At 41.7% G+C, this 11,566-nt stretch overlaps 2 protein-coding genes across 2 annotated transcripts; one reads left to right on the forward strand and one right to left on the reverse strand.

Annotated features, from left to right (window-relative positions):
* Positions 1 to 1,273, reverse strand: fkbp14 (FKBP prolyl isomerase 14). Its single transcript, XM_068760378.1, has 4 exons — positions 1,077 to 1,273; positions 554 to 705; positions 336 to 463; positions 1 to 241 (listed from the first exon to the last, which is right to left on the reverse strand). Exons 1-4 carry the CDS (start codon positions 1,271 to 1,273, stop codon positions 83 to 85), a joined length of 636 nt encoding a protein of 211 aa, XP_068616479.1. The 3' UTR covers positions 1 to 82.
* A 477-nt stretch (positions 1,274 to 1,750) lies between these two features.
* On the forward strand, positions 1,751 to 7,481 carry plekha8 (pleckstrin homology domain containing, family A (phosphoinositide binding specific) member 8). Its single transcript, XM_068757754.1, has 13 exons — positions 1,751 to 1,790; positions 2,233 to 2,349; positions 2,429 to 2,584; positions 2,700 to 2,821; positions 3,020 to 3,178; positions 3,275 to 3,315; positions 3,530 to 3,657; positions 4,846 to 5,188; positions 5,888 to 5,973; positions 6,408 to 6,466; positions 6,729 to 6,930; positions 7,056 to 7,117; positions 7,199 to 7,481. The coding sequence occupies exons 1-13, from the start codon at positions 1,751 to 1,753 to the stop codon at positions 7,394 to 7,396; spliced, it is 1,713 nt and encodes a 570-aa protein (XP_068613855.1). The 3' UTR covers positions 7,397 to 7,481.
* The last annotated feature ends 4,085 nt before the right edge of the window (positions 7,482 to 11,566 follow it).

Consider the following 11,566-nt stretch of genomic DNA (forward strand, 5'->3'; position numbering starts at 1 on the left):
AATCCACCCATAAGGCTTCCATATTTATCCAATTCATGCATCTATTTTAGGGGAAGCGTCTGGCGCAAAATAGTTCGTAGTTTCAAAGCTCATCGTGTCGGTAGACAAATTCCCTTGAAGATATGAAACCATCTTTATCTTCATCCTCATTGTTGAAGATGTCGTCTACCATCAACTCATGGTGTGTATCGTTCGATGAGTATCCATGCTTCTCAAATTCCTTCTTCAGGTACTCTTTCACCTGTAATGCAGGTAGATTAGCATTAATATGTATATGTGCATGCCTACTATTAATAAACCTGCATAAAGAAGAGCAATAGAAAATAATTCTGCACCTCCTTCTTGGAGAGTTTCCAATCATTATCAAGATCCATGTCTCGGAAAGAGTCATGTGATCTGGGACCATTTCGGATGTCCATGAGCTCAAGGTCAAAAATGAGGGTGCTGCTCGGAGGAATCTTTCCTGTGAACAAACAAAAAGAACAGATATTATGTGAAACTGAAATAATGTGAGGTCAGATCAAACAGACCAACTTTAACATGTCTATATTACCTTTTCCTTCCTTTCCATATGCCAGAGATGGAGGGACGGTCAGTTTCCTTCGCTCTCCCGTGCACATGTTCTGCAGACCCTTATCCCATCCCTTGATCACCTCTTCGGTCCCGAGAGTAAACCAAACTGGGTTTTTATCCCCATCTCTGTGGCTGTCAAGATTCACAAAGATCCATCACAGCTTTTTGAGAAATTAAAGTCCAGATGACAGATACCGATAGAGTTGAATGGTTACTATTTTGCACAGATATTTGCAGTGCAGTAAAAAGAAGTCTTGGACCCCTACCCCTACCCCTTGCTTTTTCTCTATTTGCATATATCTCATAATATAATCACAAAACAGAGTGTGATTAAATATAAAACACAACTGTTTAGTGATTAGAGTATGAGATAGCACTAACAAGTTTTGTTTTAAGTCAGTTTGGTATTATATATGAACAGCAGCACGCCGTCCTAACGAGCAGAGACCCGAACAGCATTACAGACAGCATTTTTTAGCAAACAGCTTCCGGTCACAAATTACCTGGAATGAAACAGGGTGCCGTTACTCTCCAAGAATCCTTCGTAATGAACAAGAAGCATGTCTCCATATTTTGACTTGCGTTGACACATGAAGGGTTTGTGCATAACCTCAACTTTAACTTCTGGCTCAGGCAGTTTACCCCCAGTGACAAACAACAACAGCGAGGGAAGTAAGAAAGAAATGGAAAAAACAATCATTGTGATGGAAAAAAGCACTCCTAATCAAAGAAATTAGAAAAAAATAATTTAAACACGTCCATCAAATATAACATTTAAAATAGAAATATGTCAAGAATGCCATCTACGTGGCAGTCAACTTCTACAATGAAAACGACCGGAGTTACACGAGCTGCCCGCCTCCCTATCCCATTGGATAAATTCATTCTGAATACCCGCCCTTATTTCTATCTTCTTGTTCAATTGGTTACTCTTTATGTCGATCACCACAATAACGAGCCACAGTGCTTCGCTCCCTCTGACGTAAACAGCCGGCAGCTTAGTTAGAGAACAATTCACGAAAAGTTTACGCACTTTATCTGCGTAGCTGACATCAAAAGAAGAGGACGTTACTCCACAAATCAGATTCTGGGGCCCGATGGAGTCGCTGCAATCAGCTGTGTTTCATATATTGTTATGATAAAGAAGTAATGAACGGAAAAAACACACAATAATAAAATGGAAGGAATTCTGTATAAATGGACCAATTACATCAGCGGTGAGTAAGTTCCCCGGTTGTTGGGCATCTTCTCCTATAATGTTAGCGCTATTGTTGACACAGCTAGCTAGCATGACGGCGTCGCTAGAGATAGCGTTAACAGGCAACAGGCAAGCTAGCCGTCGCCAAGCCAGCGTCAGCTTTCAGCTATCGACGCTCACAAAACCCTGTAAATTATCAAGACTCGTTTGACTTTCCTTAATTGTGTATTAAACGAAATGATAGATAACAGTTTTCATGACGTGTTTATTGGTATTGCTAATTAATATAACCAGTCTCCTTCATTTGTTGTAATAGCCCTAATCAGATTGAACAACTGGTGTTGCTAAATAACGTAGCTTGGGGCTTAACTCTCCCCCCCGGTTTACCAAGTTAAATGCGGACCAGTATTTAAAGTAATTGGGTCGCCTCATTATTGTAAATGAACTGTTGCCGTTTACAGGTTGGCAACCTCGCTGGTTTGTGCTCAACGGGGGAACGCTGTCCTATTACGATTCTCAGGAAGATGCTTGGAAAGGTTGCAAGGGCAGCATTAAAATGTCGGTTTGTGAGATCCAAGGTTAGTATGAAGCACTTTGTCGAGCGTCTCGTCCACTGCGTGCTCTCTGACCTCTGATCGTTTACCGTGTCATGGACAGTTCATTCCTCTGACTCGACGCGGGTCGACCTGACCATACCTGGAGAGCAATACTTTTACCTTCGATCCATTAATGCGGCTGAGAGGCAGAAGTGGCTGGTGGCACTGGGAACAGCCAAAGCTTGTCTTACAGACAACCGAACAAAGAGGGAAAAAGGTGTTTGGATTTCCTAACTTTCAAATCTGATATTTTGTTCAAACATCAAGGGAGTTTTATTGTATGACCATAATCCCTTTGAAATGTGTGCTCATTTTGGTGTTTTTAATTGCAGAGCTCCAGGAGAACACGGAGGCACTGAAAACCAAGATGTCAGAACTCAGATTGTACTGTGACCTTCTTCTACAACAAGTGAACAAGATCAAAGAGAATGATGAGCTCGCAGACACAGCAGAGGTAAGGTTGGAATGAGCCAGTGAAATAAGAGAAGCTGCTGGTGGTGCGAAACTACAAATGGCTGCCTATTTGTAGCCAAGTGTGTTTTATTTTCTTTAAATCTTGGTTTTATATGTTTGGGCACATTTTTACCAAACATGCTTGACAGCTGATACATTTGTGCTGTCAGCTAATTTGTATGTTTGTGTGTCTTTACAGACGAGCGTTGACACTGGGAACATGGTGAAGTCTACATGCACTACTTTCCTTAAGACTCTAGAGGAATGCATGCAGATAGCAAGTTCTACTTTCAGTCCAGATATGGTAACACAGAGTCCTCCGGGATCTCCTCCAGTAGCAGCAATTAAACCTCAAAAGGTATACGGCTACTCTGATAACAACTAGGATGCGCAGTTTTGATTAGCCTCACAAATAAATGCGAGCTATAATCCCCACGTCTTTCTCCTCCAACAGATTAAACCTGTTGATAATTTAAGTCAAAGCCGTGGAGGAAAGTAAGTTCCTTTTGATAACTGTCATACTGATGTTGAAAGCTATGCTTAGCAAAATACAGTACTCTTTCATGTGTACTCTGTTGACACAATAATATTTTGTAGCTGACTTTGCTTTTCTGTGACAACAGACTCAGTCAACAGTTATACTATGTTTCACCTAAGGTAGCGTATCCTAGGTTTTTGAATTAACATCACGTTCTAAAATGTATTCCAGGTGGAGTGATGTGGCCGAAACCTCAGGAGATGGAAATGCACCAGAGAACAAGATCATTGACTCTGGAAACAAGGAACCAGATGAGCCAGATAGACCAGAACACCGTTGTTCCGGATCAGGAAATTCAGGTATTCCTACTCTCCAAACGTGTGCGCTGGTTGTTGCCTTTTATGAAGCAATAATGGATTATTTAATTTTCCTTAGCTGTGTAAAGAGGACCTTTACCACAAATGTATTCAAGTTTATTATTCATGTACTGTTTAATATTTAAGACACCAAAACAGAAGATCCAAGAATTAAATTTTATTTCTGTAGGGCCAGATCATAACAGAAAGTTATCTCGAGGCATTTTACAGGTGTAGCAGACAGAACTCAACTTGTCCCACTACTAGAGCAAGCAGTTTGGCGGTGGAGGCAATGGAAAACTTCCCTTTAACAGGCAGAAACCTTAGACAGAACCTCAGACTAGGGTGGGCATCTGTCTTGAACCGTTGGGTTGAGAGAGAGAGAGAGAGAGAGAGAGAGGGAGAGTGAAAGAGAGAACGGGAGCAGACAAAAAACACAATATTTACACTGAAACCAGTAATTTTCAAACCGCTGACTAAAGAGCTGCTATATAGAACTATAAATTCTAATGCTGTTTAAGTGGACTGATTATGGTTCCTGTATAAACTGTATTCATATTTTACATAAATACATTTGTTTTGATTGATTCAATAGTGAAAATTTAGAGAGAAAAAAACATGGATAGTGTATTTTTACACAATCATCTAGGATGTATGAAAAAGTAAGTTTTTATAATGCGTGGAGCAAAAAACCAAAACAAAGAAGATAAAGATAAACATTGAACTTCTTGGAGCAACAACACTGAGGCTAAAGCTAAACTGTTGCTGCCTTCTCCCAGTCCTGCTTGTTCTGATCTCATCTGTGTAATACAGCATTTCTTTTACGGAAGCCACGACTGAAACTGGTCATGTTTTACAAAAAACCCGACGGATATGTTGTTGTTTTTTTGTGAACATTTACACCCATAGAGGTCAGTGACAGCATACCGGTACTTCAAATGTCAGTAAATGCTCCTGAGTTCTGTGATATAATTGTACTGAAACAGTAAATCAAGCATAGAAATGAGGTTCTCATGTCTCCCCACCATTGGTTGAAGAAAATAAACCCTATTTCTACAAGCTGCAAAATTGTTTTTGAATATTTGTAAATCCAGTGTGATGAAAAGTGATCTTTCGCTTTTCTAAGATGGATGCCTTGACTCAAACCCTGTCCTGCGTGCTTGGCTTCTGTCTCTCTACTGTGCCATACAGAAATCATTGCAGCCAATGGGGAAAAAACAGTCCACAAGCAGTCAGTTGAGCCCACTTTACCCACTACCCACAATGCATCTGAGACTGAAGAGTATGACCAACCAGCAGAGGAGATTGAGGAAAATCATGCTGATCAAAGGAAGGCAGAACATGAGGATAAGCTTGGACCAGACCAAAATCAGCAGAACAACCATAAGGAAGTCGTCACTGCTTTCCACCCTCAGCACCAACAGGAAGCGGGTAACGACCAGGAGGAAGCGCAACAGGAAGGCGAGACGTGCAGAGATTCAGAGTCAGAAGATGAAGAGCAGGTGGAAACGTTCTTCAGCACAATGAGCCACAGGTACGAAAATGCTACTCAGGAAGGTCACATCCTTTAGAACACATTACTGCACCGATATTTCCCTATGACAGTATTTATGTAGTATTTCTGTCTTTGAGGCACTTCTTTACTTGGTTTATATATTAATTGTTACTGCTGTGTTGCATAGAATAATCTCTATAATAATGTTTTGAAGGTTTTAACTGAATCCATTTAAAGATGTCATGATAAGTGTTTTATATTAGTGTGTTCTCTCTTGATCACATGACACAGAGAGGCCCTCAGCTGATATCTGGGTTTGTAAAGATTTTTTTGTTTCACTGTGTGTTTTAAACATATTTTACTTTCTATTCTGATGACTGAATACTGTTGCTGAGCAGTGGACTAGAATTTAATCATTTGTGTTATGTTTAGTAACTATGTAAACATATTTTTTATTTATTGAAGTAATTACAGTCTCACTTTACTTGAAGAGGGAAATGAAGTATTCACGTTTTGAATGTGGGACAGTTTTAGAAAATAAAGACAACTCTGTTAAGTTGTGACTAGGTAGCAGAACAGTCACAGCTATTGCTCTCAGCAGAATTGCATGACATTGTGAATATTTTCTCTGGACTGGTTTTGACCTTTTGTGTCCTTTTGATATGATCAAATAAAAATTCAAATGGCGTACTTACCTCTAATACATTCTCTTGTTTGGATCTGTTCTATTCTTTTTAGATTTAGTGACATAAGCCTGGATGACGGCAATGGTATCCCTACTCAAGAATTTTTGGATTCATGCTATGCAATAGTGCCTGTATTAGGTAGGCCGATTACTTTCAGTCTCTCCACATTTTAATCCTAATCTCTGTCGCTCTCTCATGGTGCCACACTTGTGGTCATTTCAGCCTAACCTTTACAAGACATCCTCCTACTCTATTTCTCTTTACTTGTGCATGCTGTCATTCATATCTTCTTTGGTTGAGGGTGGGAGAAATCTTTCTATCATTTTCTTCTTATTCTGTATGACTTGGACGGGTTGTATTTCTTTCTTGCTAGATTTATCGGTAACTCAAACAGAGGTGCGTGTATTTAGAAGAGGGTGGATGCATCTGCAGGTGCCTCACAGCCCCCTTATAGGCTCATTAAATGTATACTGCAAAGGTGAAAGTTCTTACTTGAGATGTCTCAGGGTCTACTGTCCTCGTTATCGTTTTTTTCCCCAACAAAGAAATGATCGTGGATTTTCTTTCCCCAGACAAGCTGGGGTCGACGGTGTTTGCGCCAGTTAAAATGGATTTTGTTGGAAATATTAAGGTAGGTCTACATGCCCATTTCACGGCTTAATAAAATAAATGATTATATAATTATACTGTATATAGACGCACTCACACAGTACACCTTAACTCCTTTCTCATCTTAAATCATACTAGCAGTTCAACACTTCTGGTATTATACTTGAAGTCCAGTGACTTATTGAGGTGTTCTAATAAATCCACTGCAGTTTTGCCATTGGCTCGACTGCCGGGGTCTGCTTCCAGCTCGCTTCACTTTATCACCCTGTCTGTGAACCTTTCAGAAAATTCACCAGAAGCTGATGTCGGAGCCTGACGGCTTCCCCACCCTCCAGTCCATCGTGCTGCATGAGGTCCATAGAGACGTGGCCCAGGTTCGTAACTCGGCCACCGAGGCTCTGCTGTGGCTCACACGAGGTCTGAAGTTCCTCAAAGAGTTCTTGTCAGCCGTCAATGACGGACAAGAGGACATCCATGGAGCGCTAAGTGAGTCTGCCTTCTATGATGAAAAAGGAGATTTCCAAAAACAAATATTGTACATCAAACTATTTTGGTATTTTTTTGCAATTTTCAAAATTTCTCATGCTTATTTTTTATTTTTTTTAACCCAGATACTGCCTATGGAAAGACTCTTCGTCAGTACCATGGATGGGTTGTGCGAGGTGTTTTTGCTGTAGGTATTTCCTCCACCTGACCGGTGCTTTTCTTTCTCTGAGGGTTGTCTGTTCACTTCTGCTCGTTTCTGCTGTCCCAGTTGGCCCTGAGGGCCGCCCCGTCCTATCAGAGCTTCACCGCCGCCTTGGCGTCAAGCGAGGGTGACGAGCTGAAGAAGGGCTTCACCAGCAGCTTGCACAGGGACCTGGAAATTTACCTGCCTGCCATGGAGCAGCATCTGGCCGTCCTCGATGGCCTTTATGAAGAATACAACCTGGAATCAGATGAAGTGGTGTAGAAGACTGATCTGAGGAACGTCGGAACCTGAGCACGGGGGCAGAGTGGTATCCCAATGTGGATAGGAGATACCAGAAGTGTGAGCATGTCCGGTGTCGGGGGGGGGGGGGGGGGGGTTATGCTCTATTATGCAGACCCTACCCATGATGATTAATAATGACATCTGTCTCTGGTACACAATTTGTCACTGTATTGTGGCTTTTGCTGTACTAAACACGTTCAAAGGTACATCAGTGTATTTGGCTCGACTGAACTGATCGGGGTAGAAGATCATTTTCTATCATGATTGTCTCGTTTCCTAGAATGTGGTGTTGACAAAAAGCACTGGAACTAAAAATAATGTCAGATTGATGTGCCCAATATATGCCTAATGTATGTAATGAAATTGCATACTTTGGTGTTGCACTAACTTTTGAAGTTTATTGGACAGTATTGATCAATATTGATTTTATGTCTGTCTCTAATTTTATTACAGCTCATGAAGGGTGATTGTTTTTGTTGTTTTTTATATTGCTCTGGAGACTTGGGACCAAATAGGAGCTGCCATGTGAATGGCTTTAGCCTCCGCTGCCTACAGTACCACACTACGTTACCTGTGCAGTGATACTGTTTAAGTACTGATTACTGCTGAATATTTATCGGTATATGGACACCCTCTGCACAAACCGATGCATTGCCAAAATGTCTATTTATTGCGTTTCAGTTCATAAAGTTCACAATAATGTTAGTGGACCTTGTCAGATCAGGTTTAGGCATCGGTGAAGGGACATTCCTGTCCACGGGGCCTGCGTCTTGAACGCATGGTTTTTAATGGGATGCTAAAGGACAACTCTAAAGTGTGCTAGGCTAAGGCCTAGAAACCCCTAGAGGGGATAAATTATGAGCGTGAACATGACGTGCTTCTTCCTCTCTGTACAGATACTGAACAGTAATGTATTTTACATGTATTCCAGTCTGGTCCGTGCACCGTTCGGAATATGAGTGTTCTTACCAGCCATACTTATTTTACATGTGTCAATTCTAGTGAATGATTGGGCTCCCCCTTTCTTTGGTAGTCTTCCCCATAGAACTATTGAGCCATCTAAACAATGCAGGGACGTCCTCACAGGCCTTTTGTACCAAGACATATACCGCACAGTGTTTTAACTTGATTCTCACATTGTGGTTTTCAGGAATTCACACAGTAACATTGCTTCGAGTCCGGTTTGCATCACAGACGAGCAACAAGTTGATTTTCTGAAAATACGACATTAATCTTGCAAGCATTTGATTTGTTTTCCTATGATTGTATAGAATATGCTATTTGGTATTTGCATAATAAATAAGGTTGTTCAAAATGTGTCAAATGTATTGCTTTATATGTAAAGAATTTATATCATATCATCCAGACCTTCATTTGACTTTTCACTTGGTAACCAAACCACTAATAGTAAATCTGCACAGGAGCTGCGTTTGTGTGAACACTAATGGCACCATGCGTAAATAACACTTGTACATAGTACATACCTCATTGTGTGTGTGTGTGTGTTTTAGATTTCTGTTCTGCAGCAGTTTTTGCAATTCCTTTCATCCACCCATACACCATTCATTGTCTAACTATTATTCACAAACGAGGTTGCAGGAGTGTATTAAGAAATGTATTCTTTTTGTCATGTGTTCCTCTTTATGACCAGCATCTTAGACTAAAAAATCAACCAACTAGAAGCAGCTCTAAATTAGCGTGTGTACCAATAACAACAGTCTTCAAACTCTGCAGAAATAAAACTTCACTTGACTCTTGTGTGTGTGTGTGTGCACGACACAGCTTTTCATTACAGAGCGCCGAATCAGGTTGGCCACTGCATCTTCTTTAGTGCTGCACTCAGACATCTGTGGTACAAATCTGATTGGCTTGGTCGGGGGGAATGCACCTGATGGAATAAATATGCCAAAGTAAGCTTTTACTCGGGCTTCTCAGCAGACAAATTGTCCTGATGTCATTTAGACAGGGGAAATACGCCACACTAATGAGTTAGACGGTCAAGTCCACCCTCAAGCATAATGCTGCAATACTGGCAGGCTGCCCACGCTCAGCCTGTATCGCTGTGCCACATCTCCAGGCAAAGACTCAGCCCCGTGGTTTTCATCGAGACAACCAATAGCCAAAAAAACAATCTGATAAAAACAGAGATACTTCACTGTGTGCTCTGTTTCTTGTTTAGAACAACACAGCACTTTGCAAGGACCTGCTGACGGCATCATTTTTTTTATTCCATTTTTTTTTTCTGACAGATCAATAGCGTCTTCATTGCCGCCTGTTTGCTTTCTGCACAGTGTCAAATCAGTGTCTTCGCTTTCCCACAGCAGACAGAGTTCAGAGCAAATCAGACAACCCCCCCCCTGACTTGTTTAGACACGTAATTTAAAAAAAATGGAGTGACAAGCTTTGCACCATTTAAAATCCACTTTTATTTTAAAGTCTCTTTAAAATGACCCACAGCTTATGTATAAGTTATACCATTAAAAAAAATGAAACAAAGTCAGCTCCCACTGTCCCTGTCACGGTGCCTTAGAGCATCTCATCACACGCATGCTATGCTTCAGCACTGCTGTGCACAAACGGTACAGAATACAGCACAGCAGGCCACATGGACATTCAACGTAGTTTTTCGTCACCATCGCATAACGGCGTGTCACACATACAGCACGTAGTTACACTGACATCTGCTATGCTGACCGACGCTGTGAGTTACGGAACAATATTTGACACAGAGGAAGCGCTGAACGCTCATCAGCATGGACTCAGGCATGCGGAGACAACGGCTGCAACGTGTGTTCATCTTTCAGTTTCACAGAAGAATCACTTTTAAGCACCCGACTACATACAAGGACGGCTTTGGCACCACGACTCATGATCAGCTTATATCAGCAAAGACTTCATCTACGTTAAGTTGACTGTTGAGTTTTAGCGGTATCTATTTATATATACAAGACAGAAAAGACTGGATAAAGAGGTAATAGAGTAAATACAGTAATGACCATAGAACAGACTGGAATTGAAATGTCTCCTCCTTTAGCAGCTAACAGGCTATTCTATGTGCAGTGAGAGAATTAAGATCATAACAGTATTAAGCCTTCACGTACTTCATTCCTCACCGAAGCACAAGAAAGAAACTTGATCGTAACCAGAGGACTGTCTCTCGTGGATACCGATGTCTTTGTTTCAACGTTTCCGATGTGCTTTTGCGTACAGTCACGGCCGTTTCATTTACAAAGGGAGAAGTGGAGGAGGCCTGTCCTGTGAACGGTGCTGCCTGCAGCTGCATTATCTGTTTGTTCCTCAGAAACTCAGCGATGTAAAAAAGCATGTCCAGCACCAACGCAACGCCATGTGGGCAGTCACAGCCTCCTGGTATAACAGTGTGACTGTATCTTTACGTGCACAATCCATGCACTACTCGCCACCGGCCCCAGGCATACGTATCGATCTGATAGGATGCTTGTTCTTACCAATATGACATAACTTCCTAAGTTAATTTCATGACTGCACAGTGCGGACCTTCATGTGGTGAGAAGAAGTAAACGTAGACAGTGAGAGAAATTGAATAGTCTCATGCAGATGCTGTGCGCTGCCATTCACACTGCGTTAGTGTACCTGAGGCCATGGCTCTGGACGTCACACTGCCACCTTTTCTCAAAAGTTACCGGGTCAAGGTGAATTTGCCTCCAGCCCGACTGCTGCTCCGTTGCAACATCTCCGACTGACAGCAAATGAAGTCTCTGTCCGACGGCTGTTGCATCCCGAGGCTGATGCCGGTCCGGTGGGCCATGGTGAGGAGGCCGGTCTTAAGTCCTGCTTCTTAAGACAGAGTGATGTTCTCCTGTGCATTTCCTGTGTGTAGGTAAAGGTTTTCACTGATGTGAAGGTTACTCCATTGAGGGAGCTACGTGGCATCTCAGCAGCAATACGATACGTTATATTTATGTATATATACACGTGTGTGTTTGTGTGTTTCTGTGTGTGTGGGGGGGAGTTTGTTTGTTTTTTCTGTCATCATAAATTCATTGGCTGCCTCTATTTTCAGAGTCTCTTGGTTGGAGAATTTCATATTTTTGCATGAAAATATTTCTGTAAATGTGTCAAGCCAACAACACACAGAGGATCCTGCTGCCCCCCCGTCCTGCGTTCTCC

The sequence above is a fragment of the Brachionichthys hirsutus genome, chromosome 3 (genome assembly GCF_040956055.1).
Source record: "Brachionichthys hirsutus isolate HB-005 chromosome 3, CSIRO-AGI_Bhir_v1, whole genome shotgun sequence".
Classification (NCBI taxonomy): Eukaryota; Metazoa; Chordata; class Actinopteri; order Lophiiformes; family Brachionichthyidae; genus Brachionichthys; species Brachionichthys hirsutus.